Genomic DNA, 27164 nt, shown 5'->3' with positions numbered 1-27164 from the left:
GATTGCACTGGGTCATTAACAGATTGTACGCTGTGCAGGTTCGTGAGGGTTGGGTCCTGGATTCAATGTTCCAGAGAACAGAGAGAGGAAGCTTCCACTGCAAGCAGATAAAGAGTGGTATCTACAACTGCTAGTTTCAATGTTTCTCCACTCACCCCTTAATCTGCAAGCTTCCTGCATGTGGAGCTTAAGACTCCAGGAAAATGTTGAGAAGTAAACAAGGCTGTATTCTTTCTGAATCTCTGGGTAGTTTGTTTTTTTTTTTACAGTTAAATGTTATGTAAGCTCCTATTTAAGCAACAGGACCAAGCCTTGTACCAGGCCTGGCACTGGGCCTAGGCCTAAGCTTCAGTTGTGAGATTAGGCCTCTGGCCAGGCCTTTAGAAAGGGCCTAGGCCTAAGTTTCAGCAATAAGACTAAGCCTCAGGACAGGCCCTGAAACTGGTCCTAGACCTTGGTGATGGAACCTGGCCTCCAACTGGACCCCAGCACCAGGCCTAGGCCTTGGTGATGGGACTAGTCATCAGGTTGGGCCTCTGTGACAGGACAATTTCATTGGACCCAAGTAACTGTGGGTCAAAAGATAGCAGCAGTAAGCTGGCTACATATGATGGAGTGGAGGGGATAGAGGAGAATACTATGGGGGGAGAAAAAGAGTGAATAAATGTTGGGCATGGAGAGAGAAAGAGAGGGATGCTGGGTAGTATTAACAGGATGCAAAGGGATGGGGATACGGGGCAAATGTACCCCACGCACGTAATATTAAAAAACTGTCCCTAAGTGTTTATATTTAGGGGGATTCTGCTTGATGGAGTTGCAACGATGACAATAATTCCTCCTATGGTACAGTGGTATTTGTGGCTTAGGAGTCACAAAAAGGGGGGAGATGGGAAGGGATGGAAGGAGGGATGGGGAATTTTTGGAGTAGTCTTTCTAAAACCAGGGAAGAATATAACGGGGGCAACTTTTAATTTAAAAAGGTGGGCCAGAAAAGGAAAAACGAGGGGCACGAAACAAACATTAGGGGCAGTAGGGGGAAAAAGATAAGATTCAGCCTACTGGCAATGTGGTTTCTGAGATGTGTTTCCTGACCAACACAAAATGGCACTTGCACTTTCATGACTTTTATTAATAGGATATGACCCGACTAATAGTAGTTTCACTAAATGTGAAAGGCCTGAATACCTATCGAAAGAGATGTTTATTATCTAAGGAACTGAAGAGACTCAAAGCAGCAATTGTTTATGTCTAGGAGACACATCTCAAAAAATGATATGAATCTTTAATGCGCTCGCGTGATTATCCCATTAGTTACTGGTTGGCATGCTCATTCTGCCTCTAAATACACAGGAGTTAGCATAATGTTCCATAAAGACGTTGCATTTGAACATATTTCCCACTATGCAGATCCTGGTGGGAGATATATATTACTTAATATACATATGGGAGGGGACAAGTACTCACTTCTGTATATCTATGGCCCTAATAGCCACAACACTGTTTTTATGAGGAAATACAACTAACAATACAAAATAAAGCTGTGGGGTGGCTAATGGTGGGGGGCAATTTCAACTTAACAATTAATACTTTCTTGGATAACTCAACCATACCGGGGGTAGCCCATCAGATAGCACGTAAAGCATTATGTCTCTTGATCTCCCAGGAGAATGTAATCGATGTGTGGTGTTCCCGTTACCCGAAATCCAGAAATTATACCTGTTTTCAAATCCACCCCAACCTATTTGCATATAGATTACATCCTGGTTGCCAAAGGTATAGTGAATAAAGTCTCTCAGACTGACATTGAGCCTATAACCTGGTCGGACCACGCCCCAATATGGGTGGGTATAACTTTGGGCAATAATGATAAGGGCCATAACTATTGGCACTTAAATGAGTCATTGCTTGGAAATAGTGAATATATTAGCCAAATGAATAAGGAATTACAAGAATATTTGGATACCAACGATAAAGATGAAATGGCGCCCACAATAGTTTGGGATTGTCTAAAAGCCTTTGCTAGAGGAAGGTTGATAGTCAGGGCTACATATATTAAATGGAAAAAAGAGGAGGAACGTCAAAAACTCATAGAACAAATAGCAACAGTGGAAAAACTACACAAGGGCAGATGGCTGTCTTCTGACTATAAGATAATAAGGGACTTAAGATCCCAACTGGAAAGATTAGATTCAGCATCCATAGCACATTCCCTAGTATTAACACGCCAACAATTTTTTGAAGGAAGAAATTGTAACCCACTTTAGTAAAAAAAGACAATGACACTGAAGAACTGCCAATTGGGTGCTGTCTCCTTAAGGGCTGTAAACACACAGCCAAGCTGTAGTCAGTTTGGGGCATGAGCAAACAGACCATTGCTTCTTGAGCAAGATGGAGGAAGTTCTCTGCTCTGCCCTGAAACTAAAGAAATGTATCTGTTTTAATTAAGGTAAAGGAAAAAAATCCGTTCATATGTGCACTTATGTGAATTGTGAATTGTATTGTGTAAATATTGCAGTCTCAAATGCAGATGAAAAGATTCTACGCAACAAATTTCCTTTCAAATGGGCCACACACAAAATAAAGTATCTGGGGGTCAACATAGGGATTGATAAGAACCTATTCCACTTAAATTATAACCCTTTGTGGACGAAAATAAAACAGGATATGGAGGAATGGAATAGATATTGTATATCTTAGTTAGGGAGAATAGCAGCAGCTAAGATGAACATCTTACCAAAGCTCAGCTACCTTTTTCAGACCTTCCCAATTGACATACCTGTTAAAACGCTGAAAGAGTGACAGGATAAAATAATGAGCTTCATGTGGCATGGAAAGAGACCTAGAGTATCCAGGAGAATGTTGTTTTTACATAAAGCTGGGGGAGGGGGGGTCTGGGAATCCCTAATATCAACTGGTACTATGCGGCTGCTCAACTTAAAGTAATAGTAGATTGGCACAGACAACAGCCGACTAAACCTTGGGCAGCCCTATTGCAGGAGATTCTAGGTTCTCCTCCCATATCATAAATTATATGGATACCTAATAAAGCATAGAGAATACTGAGCGAACTGCCACCATCGCTAAAGATACCATTTCAGGTATGGAATAAGTGGAGAACAGCTCTAGTGGGTTCCAGAGTATGTCATTATGGGACTCCTTTAACCTGCAATATACATTTTACTCCTGGTAGCATGAATTCCACATTTAGAACATGGGGTAAACTCAGGATCTGCAGATGGGAACACTTGTGGGGCCAGCAGGATCTGCTTAGTTTTGGGGAACTGCAGGTGACTTTCAATATACCTGTCAAAGATCTGTTTACCTATATGCAAATCAGACAGTATAAATATAGGGACGTCCTTCAGACAAGGGGTGTCATATTTCAAATCAATGTGTAGAAACGCAAATAAGTCCGACCTCTATCCAAATATATACCATTTTCAACAAGGACCTGGACAATAAACCAGCCTTTGTCAAGGCGTGGGAACTTGGTTTAAGGATAGAACTGACACAGAAACAGCTAACACTTATATACCAGGCAGTGGGGCAAGAGCTAATATCAGCGTCGGTAAGAACATAAGAACATGCCATACTGGGTCAGACCAAGGGTCCATCAAGCCCAGCATCCTGTTTCCAACAGTGGCCAATCCAAGCCATAAGAACCTGGCAAGTGCCCAAAAACTAAGTCTATTCCATGTTACCATTGCTAGTAATAGCAGTGGCTATTTTCTAAGTCAACTCAATTAATAGCAGGTAATGGACTTCTCCTCCAAGAACTTATCCAATTCTTTTTTAAACACAGCTACACTAACTGCACTAACCACATCCTCTAGCAACAAATTCCAGAGTTTAATTGTGCGTTGAGTAAAAAAGAACTTTCTCCGATTAGTTTTAAATGTGCCACACGCTAATTGAAAACAGATATCAGTCACTTTATCGTTGCTATCTAACACTGGCCTGACTATACAGGATGGGATTAATTAGCTCCAAGGCTTGCTGGAAAGGGTGTAGAGCAGAAGGAACCTATCTACACATCTGATGGAATTGTCCCTCAATGGAAATGTTTTGTTTGTTCATCCTATTACCCCAACATGTTTTGCTGAATTTCTCCATTTTACACGGCAACAAATATGAAGAGAAACTAGCAAAAATCATTTGGGTTGTGGCTAGGATTGAAATTGCCAGGTTATGGCGGGATTCAAAGGTACCACAATTAAGTTCAGTCATAATGAGGGTGGAACAAATTTGTACATTGAGTAAATTTATGGCTATCAAAGAAGGGAAGAAGTCTCACTTTGACAAATTATGGTCCAAATATAGCAGATGGAAGATGAGGAAGGAAGGACTCACTTCACCTTAATGTATACACACATGACTTGCAGGCTCAATAGGGATAAATAACAGAGCAAACACCTTTGATTTATACAATGTACTTAATTTTGTTGTATTCTTCTTTCTGGTATAAAAACGGAACAATGGCATGGGAGAGAAGGGCGGGGGTGGGGGGTGACAAGGGATAAGGGTAAGCCAACTTGGAAGGAAACAGTACATACGCAGCAGGATAGTTGAGTATCAGCAATAAATATTTGATACAGCCTAAGTTTTCTTCTATCCTATGTAAAACAATTTTAGTTTTACACCTCTGACTGTAATGCTAGGAGCTGATAAACATATATGACAACTTATGTGTAAGGATTGCTATTCCTTCATTGTTTCTTATTGTTTATGATAAGTTGTATAAATAGAAAATTTGATAAAGATTTACTTGAAAAAAAAAAGCGTTCTCATGCATGTTCCTGTCAGTTCTTTTGGGGACTGATTTTGTCTCTGTCTGCCTGTCTTCTGTTTCGACATGGGCTGATCCAACTTTGGTTATTTTTAGCTAGCTTTCTCGTCCTCTGAGTGAGTGAGTGAGAGAAAATATATAGCAATTATTATACTATGACAGGATAAGTATATACTTCTCCAGGATATAGTAAATCTTCAACTCATGAAGGAAGCTCCTGAGCATTATGGGTGTGCAAAATAGGCATTGTACACAATGTTGCTGAAATGTACATGTCGAGAACAGGTCAAGACGCGTATATTTAGTGATAAAAATTCTAACCTTTGATTATGTAGGCCTTATAAACTAATGATTCATTTTAATTTTCCTTTAAATATCAGCATAGTACTCTCGGTAGCTAATTTTATACAATTTATTATTTTATTTATATTCTGCCTTTCAGGCACTTCAAAGAGGTTATGACCAGGTATTGTATGCATTTCCCTGTCCCCAGAAGGCTTACAATCTAATGTAGTGGAATATGTTAACATATGAGCAAAACGTCTAATATGGGTTAAATGTAAGCAGAAAGTACTCTCTAGTAATGAACATTGGTAAGTCAAAGTAAATACAGTAGAAATCCACTCTTGATATTGAACTTTTCCCTGGGCCTTTCAGGATGTTTAGGGGCTCTTCTGCCTAGAAGGAAGATGAGAATACACTTTCATTAAAATGGGTGCTGAAAATGAACGGATCTATCTGTATAACTTTGGACCAAATGTATTAAGCAATTTTTACATAGACAAGAAAGTCTGATTTTCTACAAGCTTTTTTCTCATTCTGTCTTGGTACATTAGACCCATAATGGGAGAAATCATTTACTACATCTGGCTTATAGCATAAAATTAAAGGAAACATATGAATGTCATTATTGATAAATTCTATTCCCACAATATTGTTGTTGATATTTCCACAGTGTGTACAAAAGATAAAGGGAGTTGCATGATGCAAACATTAACTCTAAAGTTTGATGCCTTTCTAATCATAACAGGCCTAATTCAATCTACTTTACATATGTGGTTGTGCATCTGAATCTTATGCAATAAACAAAGTCAGTATCAACCAATGAGCTTGACTACTTCAAGGAACTTATGACCATAAATCACTCAATCAAATAGTTCAAAATAGTCCATATTTCTATTAAATGAAGAGATGTGAGTTCTTGTGCTTTGTGGGACAGCTATGAAACTCCTGTTATCACTCTATGTTCTTCGCCATGACAGTCTAAGGGGTCCATGTAAGATGTACTAAACTGTTTTAACAGTAATGCAAGCATTAACAAATGTACATTAATAAGAAAATTAAAACTATAATTCAGCGTGCTTGCTGTATTTCATGGGTGACTAGGGATTTGCTAATTTAGGATTCTGTTTGGTTTCAGATTGACTTTAGCAATACGTTAGCAGCCCGTTTATCATTTGTTTTCACTGTCCCCATCAGCAGAAAGAGAAATGAATGTAGAAGAAATTGAGAAGGTTAGAGCTTCTCAGGAAATAAATGTGCATGCACTAATTACTAATGGGCTCCTAATTTGATTTTCTCTGTCAATAGTAATAGTTAACATACAACACCATGAGCTGAAATGTCGCTGACCACCACTAAACTCATTGGCATCCAAAGGATGTTTGCACCATGTCACTGATTACTGCCTAAGTATATTTCCATTTCAAAGCATTTGAATGATAACATCATCGAGAGCCTTGGTAATGCAGCAAATAGTGCTGTAAATTTCACCTTACATATAGGGTTATAATGATAAACATGCAATCTGTGTCTGGACACTTTCAGCCCGATACTGTAAAACCGCGGGAGAGCGGACGAACGCCCGCTCTCCCGGCGCACGCACCGGCCCTTCGCCGGTGCGAGCTATCCAGTATGCTCCAGCATGCAAATTAGGCGACGCGGTGCAAACGAGGGAAAGGAGGCGCTAGGGACACTAGCGCGTCCCTAGCGCCTCCTTTTGGCCTGGAGCGGCGGCTGTCAGCGGGTTTGACAGCCGACGCTCAATTTTGCCGGCGTCAGTTCTCGAGCCCGCTGACAGCCACGGGCTCGGAAACCGGACGCCGGCAAAATTGAGCGTCCGGTTTTCGGCCCGACAGCCGCGGGCCGAATTCAAATTTATTTTTATTTTTTTACTTTTTTGGACCTCCGACTTAATATCGCTATGATATTAAGTCGGAGGGTGCACAGAAAAGCAGTTTTTACTGCTTTTCTGTGCACTTTCCTGGCGCCGGAAGAAATTAGCGCCGACCTTTGGGTCGGCGCTAATTTCTTAGAGTAAAATGTGCGGCTTGGCTGCACATTTTACTTACTGGATCCCGCGCGCATACCTAATAGGGCCATCAACATGCATTTGCATGTTGAGGGCGCTATTAGGTGCCGCGGGTGGGCCGCGTGTTTTCCTCCCCTTACTGAATAAGGGGTAAGGGAAAACACGCGTCCAGAGCAGGCTGACAGTGCGCTCCGACAGAGCACACTTTACTGTATCGACCTGAAATTTGTTAATGTTTTGACAACTGTTTAGAGGCTTCCTGTTGTCCTTTTTGGAACATGCAAGGAAAATATGGCACAAGTTTTAGTGATTAATAAAAATTTGCTTTCACCTATAAATGGATACAAATTCCTAATGTATGTACTAAATTGCGGCTAAATTTGCAAATGTGATTTTGTGTGCAAAAACTGCTGCTAACGCATTATCACATTAATGTGCAGTCTTTGTGATTTTTCCATGTAAAATTTAGTGTTTACAAAATAGGCAGAGCTATCTATGCAAAGCAGATAATGAGCTGCATAATTATGCATATTGCATAACTGCTCATTTCCAATTATAAACCTTCACAGGGGGGCCCACTTCAGACACCACTGAGCGTATCCGCACTGAAATTTTGTGAAATGCACTGAATGCAGCCAATCTACAAAGAGACAGAGACAAGATGGAAGCGGTACAGAGAAGGGCGACCAGAAAGGTGGAGGGTCTTCATCAAATGACATACGAGGAGAGATTGAAGAATCTAAATATGGACACCCTGGAGGAAAGGAGGAGCAGAGGTGATATGATTCAGACTTTCAGATACTTGAAAGGCTTTAACGATCCTAAGACAACGACAAACCTTTTCCATCAGAAAAAAATCAGCAGAACCAGAGGTCACGAGCTGAGGCTCCAGGGAGGAAGACTAAGAACCGATGTCAGGAAGCATTTCTTCACGGAGAGAGTGGTGGATGCCTGGAATGCCCTTCCGGAGGAAGTGGTGAAGACAAAAACTGTGAAGGACTTCAAAGGGGCATGGGATAAACACTGTGGATCCATCAAGTCTAGAGGACGTGAATAAAGAGGGGGTGGCTCGCATACAGAATGCTGAACAAGCAGTAGCCCTCAAGATAGAAGGACTCAGAATAGAAGAACAGGAAGCCGCTGCTGCCACAGCCGCTGCCGAAGGGCGCAGAAAGGCTGAGCTAGAGATCGCCTCAGACCTGTTGCAGTAAAAGGGAGAAGCAGCAGCCCTTGAAACCCTAATTAAAGGTCTTGTTGTGGGGGGGGGGGGGGAGTTGTCATAGCCACGAAAAGTTGCAGACGCAAGGATAAATAACCAGGTCCCACAAGCCCAAAGGTGGAAGGAGGCGGCAGAACACTGCACGGAGCGGCAGTAGCCACAGAGGCATTCACGGAGCGGGATGCCAATGGTATACCACCTTCACGGAGCGGAAGGATGGAGGGCTGCCATCTCCAAAAAAAAAAAAACCAGGGGTGGGTAAGAATATGTAAAATTACCAGTGAGGTCATAGGCTATAGGTATTGCCAATTATTAGGCTTGTTCAATATTTTTTGTTTGTTAATGTGGCTCGCGGAAATGGGGGCTACTACCTAGAGATAATACCCTTGTTCAGTGTACATACACACAGTTGATGAGACTCCATCATTGCTCTGGGCTTCTACGGCATGAGGTAATGTGGAAGAAAAAAAAAAATATATATATATTTGTATTCACAGGGAAGCGAGGTGTAGCTGGGCAGATACTTTACTTTCAATGCATGTCCAGCGTAGCTCTCTGCTTCAACGGCAGGGGAGAAAGTCTAATACTTCTCGTTCAACGCATAGCTCTCTGCTTCTACGGCAGGGGGAGTGAGGAAGGGAGGATCTGTATGTGGATTGCATAGTCTGGGTGGACAGGGGCAGGGGTGTGGCCTGCTTATTGCAGCGGTTACTACCCCTAATTGAGCTAGATATTCACTTGGATGCAGTTCCAGCGCTGCTCTCTACATTGAAAGTGGGGTGGAGGGGAAATAGAACTAGAGAGTACTAGAAGCCAAGCATAACAAGTATGAGAGAGAGAGGGAAAAAAAAAGTACATAGCTTGCTGGGCAGACTGGATGGGCTGTTTGGTCTTCTTCTGCCGTCATTTCTATGTTTCTATGTTAATCGCGCTGTCATTCAGTGCTCTATGTCGATTTTACTGATGAGCCAGCACTATATAAAGATCAGCACGAGGAGACCAACGCATTTTATTTCCAGCGATACTGTAGGGAGGTGGGCTTGGTTTTAGAGGAGGCTGCACTGAGAGATAGGCTAGTTAAGGAAAGAAAAAGCTAATTATTCTTTATTTTGCTGCAGTGCCAGGGCCAGCTAGTCCTGTTTCTTTCAAGCTGTTTATTTAGGTGATCTGACTGAGAAGAGAAGCTGCGCCAGGGAGAGAAGCAGCTACCACTCACCATTAGGGTGTTGTGGCTGGCTTGGAGAGATATATTATTTTCAATTTCATCCATTTTTCTGGAGTGTCAAAAATTCCAGCTTTTTTAAACTGATTTTTTAAAATTCAAGTCACTTAGGGCCTCATTTTCCAAGCCGCTCGCACGCAAAAGGTCCCTTATCGCGTGCGATACCAGGATGGGGGTGGAGTCGGGGCAGAGTCGGCCCCGGAAGAGGAGGAGTCCGGGGCGTCCCCGAGGCCGACTCTGCACCGATGCCGCGGACAGCGAAAAGGTAGGTGCATTTTCGCTGCCTATTTCGCTCCCAATAGCTACACCTCCTATGGTGGCACTATTGGGTACGAAACCGACAGCGATCACACCGCGACGGTGCGTTCACTGCCAGCTAGCGCAGGCCCGCCCCCCGTTTCGGCCCCCCGCCCTCATCTTCTAAAGTATTGCAGGTCTGCGATACTTTAGAAAATGAGGCCCTTAGTCTTTCTGTGCACTGGGCTTCAGTGGGTAGTGGTTAGTTTAACAGACTGAACCTTACTATTGGGTGGGTCTGTGCAGTCTTCAAACTTTGTATGAGTAATTCTCCTTTTTGGTTTAATGCTCTGTTAAGAATCAACAAACCAGCTAGATCTCTGAGATCGTCTCAGTTGAGTTTTCTCGAAGTTCCCTCCATCCGCCATGCTCGTTTGTCTAGTACTAGAGAGACTTCCTTCTCAGTTGCAGCACCTTCACTATGGAATTTGATTCCTTTTGACTTAAGATCTTTAGATGATCTTAAGAAATTTAAAACAGCTTATAAAGATTTTCTCCTTACCCGTGCTTTTGAGATCTAGCCATGAAGCGATTACCATCTAACTGATTTAGATTTTTTCTCATCTGTATTCTTGAGACATAAGCAGTGAAGTTAATAACATCTAACTGATTGAGTATTATTTACCAGATTTAAGATGTATTGTAATGAAGTTTTGTCATCTTACTTCATATACAAATTGTGACAATGTTTTATTCCATGTTAATTTAAATTTAAATTGTTTATTTTAGTCTTTGTTAAATGTTTATTGTAATTTTGTGTATGTAATTATGTACATCGCTTAGGCCAGTTGTGTTAAGCGATTAATAAATTTTTTAAAAACAAAAAAAAAATTGCCCAGGGAGTCTGCCTCTTTTGTGCTTACAAGCAAGCAGCGTCTGTGTGCACACCACACACATTAGTGCACAGCCAGGCACAGTGACAGTGGGCAGTGGGTATTTTTAACAGACTGAACCTTACTATTGGGTGGGTCTGTGCAGTCAAGTGCCCAGGGAGTCTGCCTCTTTTGTGCTTACAAGCAAGCAGCATCTGTGTGCACACCACACATATTAGTGCATAGCCAGGCACCGTGACAGTGGGCAGTGGGTATGTTTAACAGACTGAACCTAACTATTGGGTGGGTCTGTGCAGTCAAGTGCCCAGGGAGTCTGCCTCTTTTGTGCTTACAAGCAAGAAGCGTCTGTGTGCACACCACACACATTAGTGCACAACCAGGCACTGTGACAGTGGGCAGTGGTAGGCACTACTCAGTGACATTAAATCCATAATGTCAGGGAAAGATAGATGTAGTCGAGTGATTGGGACTGGCAGAGGAGGCACCTCAAAAGACACTAGTGCAACACCACCAGTACAGTTAAAAAGGCACGTGTCGCAATCTAAACTCTTTGTAGGGGCTGGCAGTTCCATTCCTAAAAAAATGAAATCTGACCATGATGCATCGCAATCACCACCACATGTTTCTGGCCCTGTAGTTTTGGAGGTGACGGAAGGGGAGGCAGAGTCATGCCAGACAAAATGTAGACTCCCAAAGCAGCAGGGGGACAGAAGTCTCGACTAACACTTAGCGTTGAGAAGGTAGTGCAGGCACTGTTTGCTTCTGATTCAGATGAAGAATCTTCTTGTATGGGATTCTCATCAGATATGGAAGAAGTAATAGCTGACGAATCTTCAGTAGAATCAGTTAGTCTTGTCTTAGCCTCCACTTCAATGCAGCAGGGGAGAGATGAAAGTGAGGAGGAGGAGGAGGAGGAAGAGCAGTCAGCACAGGCACAGAGAGTGACTGAGGCCCCCCCTGGCATTGCTTCTTAGAGATGTGAATCGTGTGCCCGATCGTTTTAACGATCAGGTTCGGATGGAGGGAGAAAAAAATCGGATCGTTAGAGATGTGAATTGGAATCTGTTCCGATTCTAATTCACATCGTTAATTTTTTAGTGAGGCCTGAGCAGATAAAAAAAACCCCACCCCGACCCTTTACAAATGACCCCTTTGCTCTCCCACCCTCCCGAACCCCCCCCCCCCCCCAAATGTTAAATTACCTGGTGGTCCAGTGGGGGGTCCTGGCACGATCTCCCGCTCTCCTTTGCCCTCACTTTGTCACAGGGAGTGACAGTCCCTGTGACATAGTGAGGGCAAAGGCGATCGGCGCCATTTTGAAACCAGTCCAGCACCGGCACCAGCACCGAGGGTATGATTGAAGGGATGGCTCCCAGACCCCCTGCTAGACCACCAGGTACATGTAAAAGGTTTTTGGGGGGGTCAGGAGGGTGGGAGAAGCAAAGGGGTAATTTGTAAAGGGTCGGGGTGGGGGTTTTTTTATCGGGCCATCGGCGCCATTTTTATCAGTGGTAGCCAAAATGGCGCCGATGGCCCGAGAACGGGAGATCGCACCGGGACACCCCCCACTGGACCACCAGGTAATTTAACATTTTGGGGGGGTTCGGGAGGGTGGGGGAGGGTAAAGATTCGGTTTAGGGGTTGTTTTGGTGTGCCAGTTTTCCCGCCCTCCCCCCAAATAATTCCCGTACTCGATTTAACGATTTTTCACGATAAATCGAGGGAATTCCTATTGTATCGAGTCCCTTACCGATTAATGATGATTTTAAAATTATCGGACGATAATTTAAATCGTTAAAAAACGATTCACATCCCTATAATGCTTCTCAGGGTGCACCCACTACCTCAGCTCCAGTGGCAGCTTTCACCCCCAAGGCTTTAGAGAGGGGAGGATCACGAAAGACAGCTGCGATCTGGAGCCACTTTAAAGTGGCGGAAGACCCGCATTATGCTCGATGTAATTACTGTGCCAGGGCTATTAGCAGAGGCAAGCAAATGGGACATCTATCTAATTTTGGCATGAACCATCATATGAAGAGGCAACACCCAACAAGATTACTGCTATCTGGGGATGGTGGCAGTACCAGTTGGGGGACCCCTTCCAAGCAGTGTGCAGTGGTAGAAAAGCAGCAGAGTCAGCCCACGCCCTCATCCCGTTCTAGCAGTCAGGTGGCAGGCCAGCAACCCCCTGACATGTGGCAGAAGCGACAATCCACCATGGAGGAAATGGGGTGGAGTGCGGTGACACTATCCCAGGGTAGGAGGCAGGCAGCCTCAAAAGTTGTAACCAGGACCATTGGGGAAATGATTGCCCTTGATGACCAGCCCTTGCAGTTCGTAGAGAATGTGGGTTTCAAGCATTTTCTGAAGGTCGTACTTCCAAATTACAAAGTCCCCTCCAGAACCACATTTAATAGAAAGGTCATCCCCAGCCTGTACAAACAGTGTCGCAGTCGCATGCAAGCGCTGCCAGCTAAGGCAGAGGGAAGAGTGCATTTCATCTGCGATATCTGGACTGCCATGAATGCTGCACACTTTTACCTCTTTCTGACAGCACACTGGTGGGACTTGGCTGAGGCAAGGGCAGCCAGCAGCTCTATTACTGAAGAAGTATCATGGTGGAGGTGGGCTTTACTGCACACCCACCTGACGGACCAGGCCCATACCGCAGCCAATATTCTAGCATGCATCAGACAGATGCTGGAGGGCTGGCAACTACACCAGCGAGACAGAAAAATTCAGGCAGGGTTCTTTGTCACAGACAATGGTGCAAACATGGTTAAGGCAATTAACGACGGGTGCTTTAAGAACATCCAGTGTTTTGCACATACTCTGTACCTGGTAGTGAAGTCAGCTCTGGGGTTGGATGCCAATGACAAAGAGAATGAATACCTGCATAGGTTAATACACAAGTGCAGGAACATAGCAGCGCACTTCCACAGAAGTGTGAAGGCGGGGCAGGTTCTCCGAAAAAAGCAGACTGATTTGGAGATGCCTCACAAGCATCTCATTCAAGACATTGCCACCTGGTGGAATTCCACCTTTATGATGCTGGAGAGGTTAGTGGAGCTGCAGACACCCCTTCATGAACTTTCTGGCACAATGGACATAGGTGTGCAGAATCCCCTAGGGCAGGGGTGGGCAATTCCGGTCCTCGAGGGCTGCAAACCAGTCAGGTTTTCAGGATATCCTTAATGAATATGCATGAGAGAGACCTGCATACACACTGCCTCAGTTGTATGCAAATCTATTTCATGCATATTCATTAGGGGTATCCTGAAAACCCGACTGGTTTGCAGCCCTCGAGGACCGGACTTGCCCATCCCTGCCCTAGGGCATCATGATTGGTTAGTCATGAGTCAGCTGGTAAAAATCCTGCAGCCCTTCAAGGATGTCACGGAGGAGCTGAGTTCCAGAAGTGCCACCTTGGCTGGCATCATCCCTATAGTTCATCTCCTGGATGAATGTTTGGAGGCCTTGGCTGCATTGGCCTTGGCTGCATTGTCTGGATGTTTTGCAGCAGCAGGTGAAAGAGAGATTAAGGCCTTTAACAGAACAGAACATATACATGCTCGCCACAGTCTGTGATCCCTGTGTGAAAGGGAAACTCACCCTACAGTATGATTGTCTCATATTGGTGAAGGACCTGCTGTTAGCAAAAGTCCGTGAATAGGAGCGCCATAGGCAGAGACAGATTAGGCTTCAAGCAGAGGTGGAAACAGCGGGCACTTCAGAGAGTTGTGCTGCTAGCCCAAGCAGGAGCAGCACTGTGTCAGCGACAGATAGTACCTCCTCCTCCTCCTCCTCCACGTCAGAACGCCCAAGACATGTTGCCCATAAAGATTCATCTTTTGTGCAACGGGCGAGAGAGAAAGCAACTGGCATGAGGGACTCTCAGCCCGCCCAAGCAAAGGAGACACCAGCACAGCTGTCAGTGACACGGTATCTCTCAGAGCCGATAGAAAACATGCAGACAGATCCGCTGGCATATTGGGCACACAAGTCCACTGTCTGGCCACACCTAGCCAAAGTGGCTCAGCAATATCTGTCATGTCCACCAACCAGTGTGCCCAGTGAACGTGTCTTTTCAATGACAGGGGATATCATGAACCCTCATTGCTCAAGGCTGGCAACAGAGTTGATGGAAATGCTAGTGTTTTTGAAAGTAAATCTGCCTTTGCTTGGGTTTCCAAATTTTCCCTGTGAATGGCAAGATGAATAAAAGCAATTCAAAGCCTTGCAGCAGCTCCAACTGCCTCCTATGCTCCAGATAATATGAGCACTGCAGCACATTTACGTGACCTCAAACGCTGTCCCTGACCGTCCACTGCCCAGGCTGTACGTCCCTACAAGGGCCTGACCTCAAACGCTGTGCCTGACCAACAACTGTCCAGTCCTTTTGTTTCTACAAGTGTTTGACCTCGATTGCTTTGCCTGTCAGTCCAGGCCTTATGTCCCTAGGTGGGATTGACCTCTGACCTCAACTGCTGTGCCTGTCAGTCCAGGCCTTATGTCCCTAGGTGGGATTGACCTCTGTCCTCGACTGCTGTGCCTGTCAGTCCAGGCCTTATGTCCCTAGGTGGGATTGACCTCTGTCCTCGACTACTGTGCCTGTCCGTCCAGGCCTTATGTCCCTAGGTGGGATTGACCTCTGTCCTCAACTACTGTGCCTGTCCGTCCAGGCCGTGTGTTCCTACAAGTGTTTGACCTCGATTGCTCTGCCTGTCCATCCAGGCCTTATGTCCCTAGGTGGGATTGACCTCTGTCCTCGACTATGGTGCCTGTCAGTCCAGGCCTTATGTCCCTAGGTGGCATTGACCTCTGTCCTCAACCGCTGTGCCTGTCCTTCCAGGCCTTACATCCCTACAAGGGCTTGACCTCTAACTCTGTGCCTGTCCGTCCAGGCCTTACGTCCCTACCAGGGCTTGAGCTCTAATGCTGTGCGTGTCTGTCCAGCTTGGAGCTAGGATATAGTTTTCATGACCTTCATAATACGGGCCATTTTCCCTAGATGTTTTTTAGTTGCCACATTAATGTTTCTAGTGCTATAGAAAACTGGTGGTAGTTGTACTCTAGTTCATCCTCTGTGTTCCCATTGTTTACAGAGGCACAAAGTCAATATAGGTTGATATTGTAAATTTGGACTTGAGTCGCAGTTTTCTTTTTTCTGAGAGCTCTTCAAGTTCCTTTGTCATCAGCTGAAGTCCATAAGTAGTCAGTAGTTTCTAGGTATTCACTAAACGCCAACGGAAACACCCCACTCTAGGGGCAAACCCGTTCTAGGGAGCCCTTTCCTGCACAAAGGAAAAGAAACTCTCTCCTGGGCCAGCCTGTCTTGCCCCTATCAAAACCACAGGGACCTGACTACCTCAGCTCTGCCAGCCTGTCTTGCCCCTATCAAAATCACAGGGATTAGACTACCTCTGCTCTGCCAGCCTGTCTTGCCCCTATCAGCTCTCTGCCACTGTGCCTTGCTGCCATACACCAGATGACTCACTTAACTCCTTGTGGTGTTCTTGCCACTATCATGGTTCCTCAGTGTGTTGGTGTTAGTCTTTCTGCTTGCTACGTTCCCCTTCATTGTGCTGTAGGATGTCAATGCCACTTGTCTTGCCGCTTTGCCTGTCGTGCTGCCTTTGAGGATTCATGTATCTGTTATCGGTGCTCTCTTTTGAAGCTGTGGTGTGTTTTTTACACTCTCGCTTTGTGCCTCTGTTAAAGCACTCTTGCCACTTCTGGTACCCCTTTGCTCCTTTACAGTGCCTTAGGCTATTGATGCCACTTTGGTGCCACTTTGCCCCAGACTAAGTACCTTGGAGCTGTTTTGTTGTTCTGATGATTGCTCCCCAGAAGTTTCATCAAAATTGATAATAAAACCCCAATTCTACAGCCAAAAATAGCCTGGAAATCCTTCACCCATTGGCTTTAATGGGAACTGGAAAACGAATTCACATATCAACGTATCGGGGCGCCATACGTCCGAATGCAATGGAAATGCCCCCGGACGAATACGTATCACGAATGCAACAAAAATTTTCCGGCTGCCCATCCCTAGTATTTTATGCATCTATTTTCACTTTTGCATGCACTTAAATGTGTGCAAAAAGGGGCGGTCTAGGGGCATTCCTGGACAACTTACTATTTTAAAAAATTTTCCATACTTTTACACCTGATAATTATCTGGTGTAAGTGAAATTAAATGTATTTACTGTGTATCGCTGACTGGGTGGGAGGACCGGGAGGTCTTGATGACCAGGAGAAGGACTGGGCAAACTGGTAGAATAATTAGTTAAACTGGTAATTTCACTCACACACATGTATATGTTTTAAAATACACCGATTTATGCATGTAAATCCCGACTCATCCAATTTTCTTTATTTTCAAACATAAAGGGGCAGATTTCCAAAGGGTACATGCATAAGATACGCGTGTACCCCCCGAAAACCTGCCCCAAGCTCCCCCTGTGGGCGCCGAGCCTATGTTGCATAGGCTGCCGGCATGCGCAAAGCCCCGGGATGCATGTAAGTCCTGGGGCTTTTCTGGGGGGGGCGTGTCGGGGAGCATGTCGCGGCAGGCGTGTCATTGGGGGGTGTTCCGGGGGCGGGACTGTGGCTGTGGTTCCAGCCCAGGGGCGTTCCGGTGGCATGGCAGCGGCCTCCGGATCAGCCCCCGGACCGGAACATGGCACGCCGGCAGCCAGCCCGGCGTGCACGAGTTACGCCTGCCTCGGGCAGGCGTAACTTTTATAATAAAGGAAGGGGGGGGGTTAGATAGGGCTGGGGGGTGGGGTAGGTAGGGGAAGGGAGAGGAAGTGGGGGGCGCAGGAAAGAAAGTTCCCTCCGAGGCCCCTCCGATTTCGGATCGGCCTTGGAGGCAGGCCTTGGAGGCAGGCTGCGCGGCTCAGGACGCGCAGGCTGCCGATTTTGTGCAGCATTGCGTGCGCCAACCCCGGATTTTAAAAGATACATGCGGCTACGCGCATATCTATTAAAATCCGGTGTACTCTTGTTTGCGCCGGGTGCGCGAACAAAAGTACGCGCGCACGTACTTTTTAAAATCTGCCCCAAAGTATATGCGTATATATTTAAAAAATAGATGCGTGAAGTATGCACATTCAATGTGTTGGAAAACATGGTTTCAATGCATTGGATATATTGGCACATTAGCCCACATACATGCATGTGGGGTGAACATATGTGTATTTTATAGTATGCACATATGTTATATGCGCATCTTATAAAATACAATGGCAAACTATGCGCAGCCATATAAACATGTATATACCACCATGCACAGTTCTTTTAAAGTTATCCTCCCTGGTTTGGCTGAAAATTCTCCTAAAAATATCTGGCTAATATTAACTGGTTATCTTATCCACTCAACAGGTCTTTGAATATTCACCCATTAGTTTCATTTCAAATTATTTCATTTCAAATTATTTCATTTCAAATATGAATAATGGAGTTGAGGACTCATGAATTCTTATCTGTCAGAGAAAAAGGTACGGCCATGCATTCAACTCCCTTAGCGCTATTGAAATTTCAACTGAATTGGTTGAATATGCAGAAGAAAAGAATGCAAACTTCACTTTTTTTTATTTTAAAAGTAAATTCTGGAAAGCCTTTGGTCCCCATACATTTTAGAAATTCAGCAAAATGTCAGAAGCTGCATCAAAAGATATTGATGCCCTATAAAAGTGATGAAGATACGTTACAATGTACCCAAGTAAAGCACTGAGATTCTTTCATGCGTAGCCTGCTCTTTTGACTCCCCATTGGCTACATTAAATGTGCAGTATGAGATTGCTTCCATCTTTTTCAGCAACTACAGCATATATGCTGAACTTGATCAAAATACATGCTCCATACTAATACATAAATATATCAGAATTAGTCATTGTTCCTGATGAGAATCATAAGCAAGCAGAAGTCTCCCGAGCTATCACCTAAGGACTACCATTGCAGAACAGTTTCCATGCCAACATGAGCAACTCGACAGCACAAGATAAGCCTCTCTTGTTGATGAATGTATGCATCTCTCTGTTGTAGTTCCATTCAGATTTGCTTAGGGAAGTGAAAGGGGGAGGGGGAAAAGCAGAACATGTTCTGTAGAGATGGGTAGAATTAAAAAAAATATATGAACCCCCCCACCACCACCTCCTTTGATTCAGAGGTTTCAGAAGACAGTAAGCAAGCACAATCCCAAGGGATTACAATGCTGGAAATTCCATCCTCAATCCACAAGCATTGATAGGATTATTGCCATTTCCAGTTTGCACTGGAATCCATGAAAATGACCTCTTCTGGCTTTTCCTATGGTATTTAAGCCTCTTTGTAATTCAGAGCATCTTCCTGAGGTAATAGAGCTGCTCTCGGTAGAGATGCCAGGGCTAGCTGCATTGTGAACACTATTGGGGGTGGGGAGGGGAGTTGGCATCCATTTATTGGGGAATGCCTAGCTCAATAACAGTCCTCTCTCTTTCTTTCTCTTTCTCTTCCTCCCTCCTCCTTCCAACACCTCACCTCTCTCCATGGATTGGTTCTCCTTTTCTCTAACTTGATCTCTTATTCTCTTTCCCTCTTTCTTGCTCAATCCCAGATCCTGTCTCCCTCTCCACTTCTGTTTTTTTCACTCACTTCCTGGACCAAACCGAGTCTGATTCTCCCAGAATTATTTATTTATTTAATGAATTTTCTATACCATCATTTAGAGTGATTCCTTCACAACGGTATACAAAAAGGCACATAATATAACAGTGGTGTAAAAAAAAAAAATACAAATTTTGATAAAGTGCCAGTAACATTGAACTTAAAATACGGTTTTACAAAATAATGATAATACACTTATCACAATAATCCAACCTTCCTTTTATAGCCAAGGTTACAGAAAAATTAGTCAACACCAGATTATCAGAATACCTCGAAGACAACAACATATTATTCCCCACTCAATACGGCTTCCGAAAATCTTTAAGTACAGAATCACTTCTCATATCTCTGACAGATTACCTCATCATGGGCCTCGATAAAGGTCACGCCTACTTGCTGATACTCCTCGACCTATCGGCGGCCTTTGACACCGTGAATCACTCCCTTCTCCTAAATCAACTAGCGAACATCGGAATTACAGGCTCTGCTCTTGCCTGGTTCAAATCATTCTTGGGAAACAGAGGATATAAAGTCAAAATACATAACAAAGAATCACAGTTTTACCCTTCTTCGCTAGGTGTTCCACAGGGCTCCTCTCTCTCCCCCACGCTCTTTAACATTTACCTCCTACCCCTATGTCAACTATTAACCAATCTTAACCTCAAATACTTTCTATATGCAGATGACATCCAGATTGTCATCCCTATCAAAGAATCCCTTACAAAAACTATCAAAATCTGGGAAAACTGTCTTCAAAATATTGACAACCTCCTCTCCAGCCTAAATCTAATCTTAAATTCCGCTAAAACCGAAGTCCTCATAATTTCCCCTGAAAACAGTAACCTCACCTCAAATCCTCCAACCGGTTTTCAAACTTCACATGTAAGAGACCTAGGAGCCATTATCGACAATCGGCTAAATCTAAAATCTTTTATTAATCAAACCACGAAGGACTGCTTTTATAAATTACACGTCTTAAAAAGAATCAAACCACTTTTCCATTTCCACGATTACAGAACAGTTTTGCAATCAATAATCTTCTCTAAGTTAGATTATTGGAATTCTATTCTATTAGGTCTCCCGTCTTCTCATACTAAACCTCTTCAGATGGTTCAGAACACGGCGGCCAGAATTTTGACAAACACAAGAAGAAGAGACCACATATCTCCGATTCTCAAAGACTTACATTGGCTGCCAGTGCACTATAGAATCTTATATAAATCCATTACTACCATCTACAAAGCATTCCATCAACTCTCTCCGCTTAACCTCCAAATCCCATTTAAAAAACATACCTCCATCAGACCTATCAGAGAGTCCTACAGAGACTCATTACAGGTGCCTCCTGCAAAAACCTTTAACCATAGGACTCTCAGAGACAGGGCTTTCTCTACAGCAGGACCTACCTTGTGGAATTCTATCCCACCAGAACTGAGACAGGAACCTTGCCTCCCCACTTTCAGAAAAAGACTTAAAACCTGGCTATTCTTGAAAGCCTTTCCAGACACCAACTGAACCCACTCTCAACTCAAGCAACTAAGAACTCCCGTCAGGGTAATCAACAACCTTTGACAACTCAATAATGTTCTCTCTTTTTTTTTTTTTTTTTTTAATGAGGCAGGTTTATTTACCTTGGTTTTATTTACCTTGGTCATTCTTTTGTTATCTCAGTGTTAATCTCTCTTTTGCCTTCTCTTCATTCCAAGTTGCATTTTATCCCTGTTTTATTGTAACTGCTACCTTATTCTTCTATCACATGTTAATGTTTTTAAGTTATTAAGTATTTATTCTGTTGTCACACCTTGTTATTTGTAAACAGGCATGATGCGACTCCCATCGCGAATGCCGGTATATAAGAAATTTAAATAAAATAAATAAATAAATAATCAAAACATTAAGAACATCGCATATTAATATTCCCCAAAATCCTTAATTAGGTCAATAATAAAAAGTATTAAATCTTATAAACCCATAATAAATAAATAAAAATCTTTAAGAGAAAATACAATTACAAAAAGTAAAACTAGTAAAAAAAATAAAAACAAGTAACTAAGGTAAAAATATAAAACTCGTATGTCAGCTCTGGGTGTCCGTGTTCTCTGGGGCAACTGCCTGTTTAAACAGCCAGGTTCTGAGGTCTGTTTTAAAGCATTTGTGCTCTGTAAGAACTCTTAATTCCTGTGGCATTGAATTCCACAATGTCGGACCTGCAAGTGATATCGCTCTATCTCTTACTTATGTGAGCCGTGCAGATTTCAACGAAGGTATTGGTAAGAGGGATTTATTTGTGGAACGCAAATTTCTTTGTGGAGCATGAATTCTGATTGTTGTATTTAGTCATGCTACATTTTCATCATATAGTATTTTATGAATAGTGCAAATAATTTTGTACTGAATTCTATGTTCAATTGGAAGCCAGTGCAGATCGGCCAGTATTGGGGTGATGTGTTCTCTTCTTTTAGTGCCTGTTAGTATTCTGGCTGCTGTATTCTGTAATATCTGCAGTGGTCTGATAACTGATTTAGGGAGACCAAGTAGGAGAGAGTTGCAGTAGTCCGTACTTGTAAATATTAGTGATTGTAGTATTGTTCTAAAATTTGAGAATGAAAGTAATGGTTTCAGATTTTTTAGTAGCATTAATTTTCCATAACCCTCTCTTACTTTTAAAGATATATGTTGTTTAAAATTAAGTTCCTGTGTACTATCACCCCCAGATTCCGTACTGTGTCTACTATTTCTTTTTTTTAACGTTTTTATTTGTGAATATAAGATTAACACTACCAATAAACAATATTTTTATATTGTTTTTCAGTGTGATTGGTATTTGAACTACTTTGGATTGTTTCCTCTCAAGATGAATGAATTTGGTTTATTTATATTTATTATTAGTTCTATCTGTGTTAATAATTGCTTAATTATGTTTAAATACAAATTTGCTACTTCTAATGTTTTTTCCAGAGAGTCATCAATTGGCAGCACTAGTTGAATGTCATCAGCATATATATAGTATAAAATTCCCAGACCTAAAATATAAATATTAAAAAGTGTGGCTGAAAGTGCCGATCCCTCTGGTACTCTGGTTGTTAATTCATTTTTTTCTGATAATTTATTATTAATCTGAACCTGATAAAATCTATTGGATAAAAATGATTTGAACCATGAAAGTGTAATTTTGGTCAGTCCTATCTCTGTTAGTCTCTGTAATAATATATCGTGGTTTGCTGTATCAAAAGCAGCTGATAAATCAAGGAATTAGCAGGTTCCATAGAAGTAAGCCTACCAACAAGCAGTTTGCCTTCTGAACAGAACAGCAGTCCACATACAAGTCCTCCCCCTGTGGGTACGTGCATCTGGCTACACAGGAAGTGACCCATGCAGGCAGGTGCCAAAGGAAAAAAAAAGAGGCAGACCGTTTCAGGGTCAGTGCATGAGCACGATATTTGAAACTTCCTTCGATTAATCAGCCTGGGTGAGCCAGTAATTCTGCACCACCCATATAGCTTGTAGGCAATTTTCAAAGACAAATTAGGTGCATGGACCATAGGAACAAAAGCATTCACGGACCATGCATTCCATGGGCTATTCAAAATTACTCTCATAGGGGCAGATTTTAAAACCTGTGTGCAGGTGCAGAATTGCACGAACAAATCTATGCCCGATTTTATAACATGCGCGCCCAGCCGCATGCATGTTATAAAATCCAGGGTCGGTGTGCGTAAGGGAGTGCACAATTGTGCAACTTGCGCGCACCGAGCCATGCAGCCTGCCTCCGTTCCCTCCGAGGCCGCTCCAAAATCGGAGCGGGCTCGGAGGGAAATTTCCTTCCGCCCCCCACCCCTGCACCTTCCCCTCCCTTCCCCTACCTAACCCGCCCCCCAGCCCTACCTAGAACCCCCCCTTGCCTTTGTTGAAGAAGTTACGTGTGTCGGCTGATGGCCGGCCCGCAATCCCGGGCACAGCGGCAAATGGCCAAATGGTGAAGAAATAACATGAGTATCCATGACTTATCCATCTTACCTCCTTTCCTCCCAGCCTTACCCCCACCCCCATGCACTTCTGAAGAATCAAGTACTAGTCAGATTTAAGAAGTAAAAGGCTGCAGCTTTATTTTGCAAACATTCAATAACTGGCTATCCTAGCCATATAACTGCCATTGATCCCCCAACTACTCACCATCTAAGTTAGGCCACCTTAGATCACACTCCACATTACCCACCATTATTTTATTTATTTATTTATTTATTTAAAACTTTTGTATACTGTCGTTTAGTAGTGCACCATCACAACGGTTTACAGTTAGGCACAAATATGTGGTTTCTAAATTATCCATAGGGTGCCATTATTATACGGTTACATAGTTCAATAATATACTCTAAATGGGGAATGGGTGTGGTTACCATTTACGATTAACTGTCTCATTTAATACTTAATTGTGAGAAGATAATAAAAATAAGCAGTTCTGCTTTTACTTGGTGACTTCCTGCTTTGTGTATGTGTTGTTATTCCTCTACCTCACTGTGCAATGCTTTTTTGAAGAGCCATGTTTTTAAGCCTTTTTTGAAGAGTTTTAATTTTTTCATTAGTCTTAATTCCAGTGGTAATGTGTTCCATAATAATGGTCCTGCCAAAGATAGTGCTTTCTCTCTAACTTGGGTAATTAAGCCTGCTCAATTAACCCCATCGCCATGCCTGCCATGTTGATAGCTGGGACAGTTTCCTCACATTGGGGCTTAGGGCCTCTTAACAACATGGACAGTCATGATTATCTATCTCGCTTTCCTTTCCCACTTTGTGCTCCCCTAAAATTAAAAAAACCAGATTTTGGACATAAAAGACTGCTTCCTTTTTGACCTGCAGACCAGTCTGAACTTCTGGATCCCTCTTTTCACTAGCAGGTGGAGGCAGAGAACTTTCTTCTTTTTTTTTGCTGTTATATCTTCTGGGAAAACCTGCAACTCGTCAGTAGTTCTCTGCCTCCGGCAGTGGATGTTCTCTTGTGGGATAGCAGAGACTAGAAAAAAAAAGTTTTGGAATGGAGCAAAGAGCAACAGACGCATGGGCCCTTGGTAAAATCCAGACCTACTCAAGCTGGTGCAAAGTTCCTCTTTCCTCTGTAGAGCACAGGGGAGGTCAGTCGGAGCAGGATATGGGAAGGGCACACCAAGGAGAAGTAATTCTGTAGCCCAGAGGAGCGCGTCTGCAGCATGGCAGACTAGGGAAAGAAATGTCCCCAATGTGGCACTGCAAACAGAGAAGCACAAAGTGCTTTTACTGTCACCAGTGTGACGCACCAGACCTGCAGAAGGAAATGACTCGGGTAGGAACAGAGAACCGTGAGGAGGGGCAGCAGAAAAACACAGTTGCATGTGAAATGCTCCAGGGAGAAGAGCTAACACCTGCACAGAGAGACAGCCGGGGAAGGGCTGGTAGTGGCAGGGGTGCAGTGGTAGCTTTGCTGGAGAAGCCTATGGAGCAGGCAAGCCCAAGTAACCCTATCAGTAATCCAGAGGAGGAGGAAAGTGAAAATGAGTTCTCCCCTGAATTCATTCTATTAATGCATAAGGCACGCTGTGAAATGAAAGGCGATGATTTGAAGCAAAGTCATCCCCCCCGAGTATGAAGAAAGCCTGAAGACTGGGGGCCCAAAGCCCCCAGCTTTCTCCCCAGTAGAGAGAGTGACCCACTGAAGTCAGGAGAGGAAGAGGAAGAGGAGGTGGGGGAAGGCAAGGACATGGCAGTAAGATTGTTTAGGAGAGAGGAACTGGGCCCTCTCATCCAGCAAGTGGCATCCTCCCTAGAGCTGGGAGAAGAAGACAAGCCAGTTAAGAGAAGGGAAGACTCCATTTTTAAAGGCATAAAAAGACAGGCCAAGGCATTCCACCTACACCAAGATATTAAGCATATGATAAATTTGAGATGGGACACCATAGATACACAGTTAAAGGCTAAACGCGCTATATGTAGTCTGTATCCACTATATCAGGAGGAAGTGGAGCAGTTTTTTAAGTTGCCCAGAACTGATGCCCCAGTAGCAGTGATCTTGAAGAGAATCACTATTCGTGTAGAAGGGGGCGTGGCCCCCAAAAGACACACAGAATCAGAAAATAGACTACTTCCTAAAAAGTTCCTTTGAGGTGGCAAGCCTCTCCCTGCAGGTGGCAATCTGCGGAGATTATGTGGCTAGGGCCTTAATAAGATGGATTCAGAAATGGTGAGATGAGACCGGCAAAGTGGGGAATAGCTCATCAACTACTGCTCAGATAGAGGCAGGGGCAGCCTTTGTAGTGGACAACCTAGAAAGAGAGTTTTAGGTTTGTTAGGAACTGAGCTTCATTTTGGGGAAGGGGGGGGGGGCCTTTTCTGAAAAGATGGGCTCCACCTTAACCAGAGTGGAATCTGGCTGCTGGCACTAACCTTTAAAAAGGAGCTAGTGTAGCTTTAAAACTAGATGATGGGGGAAAGCTGATAGTCGCTCAGTAGCATATGGTTCAGAATGATGTATCTTTGAAGAATATTAAAAGAACAGGGAAAATAGGGCATTCCAGTACAGAGGTTGCAATAAATGCCAAAGTGGACCAGGTGCCTTTAAGAAGGTAAAGTAAAGTGCAGAAAGATTCCAAATTACCACTGTCAACTAATGAGCAGGTTGTTAATACAAAGAAAACAAATACTTTGAAATGTTGGTATACAAATACTAAAAGTCTAAAAAAATACGATGGGAGAGTTAGAGTATATAGCACTGGATGAAGAAGTAGATATAATTGGCATCTCAGAAACTTGATGGAAAGAACATAAGAAATTGCCATACTGTGTCAGACCATCAAGCCTAGCATCCTGTTTACAACAGTGGCCAATCCAGGCTACAAGTACCTGGCAAATACCCAAAACATAAGTAGATCCCATGTTACTGATGCCAGTAATAGCAGTGGCTATTCCCTAAGTCAACTTGGGAACACTGAGAGGAGAGGATCACCTTGCTGGTGGCTGGAAAAAATCAGTAAGTACTGCTTGGAGAAATTGTTAAAACTTAAAATTATCAGGGAGAAGTAAACTATTGGGGTATATTATTTAGGTGTTCATGTGTGTATTGTTTTAAATAAATAGTCAGAAAGTCAGGCGACAAACAGAAGTTTGTGTGTTTTATTTTAACTAGGTAGTCAGAAAGTCAGGCGACAAACAAACGTTTGTGTGTTTTATTTTAAATAGGTAGTCAGAAAGTCAGGTGACAAACAGAAGTTTGTGTGTTTTATTTTAACTAGGTAGTCAGAAAGTCAGGCGACAAACAGAAGTTTGTGTGTTTTATTTTAAATAGGTAGTCAGAAAGTCAGGCGACAAACAGAAGTTTGTGTGTTTTATTTTAACTAGGTAGTCAGAAAGTCAGGCGACAAACAGAAGTTTGTGTGTTTTATTTTAACTAGGTAGTCAGAAAGTCAGGCGACAAACAGAAGTTTGTGTGTTTCATTTTAAATAGGTAGTCAGAAAGTCAGGCAACAAATAGAAGTTTGTGTGTTTGTATTTAAAAAGGTAGCCAGAAGAAAGAAATTAGCTAGGAGCAGTGTATGCCTAAGTAAAAAGGTTGAAAAAAGTTCAGTTACTCACCTTGGAAAAGTGTTAAAGTAGAGTGATTGATTTGATTAAGTACTAACATTTATTAATCAGGACAGTAGTGAGTCACTAAGGACAACCAACTGTAGTATAAATCTCCAAAGGTATTGTTTTGTACTAATTCATCTTAGAACCACAAGATATATTGCAAGGGAAGGGCTCAGTAACCCACAATCCAGTGGGAACACTGAGAGGCGAGGTTCATCTTGCTTGTGGTTGGAAAAAAATTAGTAAGTACTGCT

At 43.3% G+C, this 27164-nt stretch overlaps 1 protein-coding gene across 1 annotated transcript in view; it reads right to left on the bottom strand.

The window, feature by feature from the left end:
* Positions 1 to 5220: 5220 nt before the first annotated feature.
* Positions 5221 to 27164, bottom strand: part of AKAP7 (A-kinase anchoring protein 7) — a 536627-nt gene continuing 514683 nt past the window's right edge. The window contains exon 9 of the mRNA XM_029594580.1: positions 5221 to 5464. Coding sequence (XP_029450440.1) covers positions 5385 to 5464 — 80 coding nt within the window. The 3' untranslated portion in view covers positions 5221 to 5384. The remainder of the gene's footprint in view (positions 5465 to 27164) is intronic.

The sequence above is a fragment of the Rhinatrema bivittatum genome, chromosome 3 (genome assembly GCF_901001135.1).
Source record: "Rhinatrema bivittatum chromosome 3, aRhiBiv1.1, whole genome shotgun sequence".
Taxonomy (NCBI): Eukaryota; Metazoa; Chordata; class Amphibia; order Gymnophiona; family Rhinatrematidae; genus Rhinatrema; species Rhinatrema bivittatum.
Note: the sequence above shows the minus strand (reverse complement) of the source record. Positions and strands in the feature narration are given on the sequence as shown.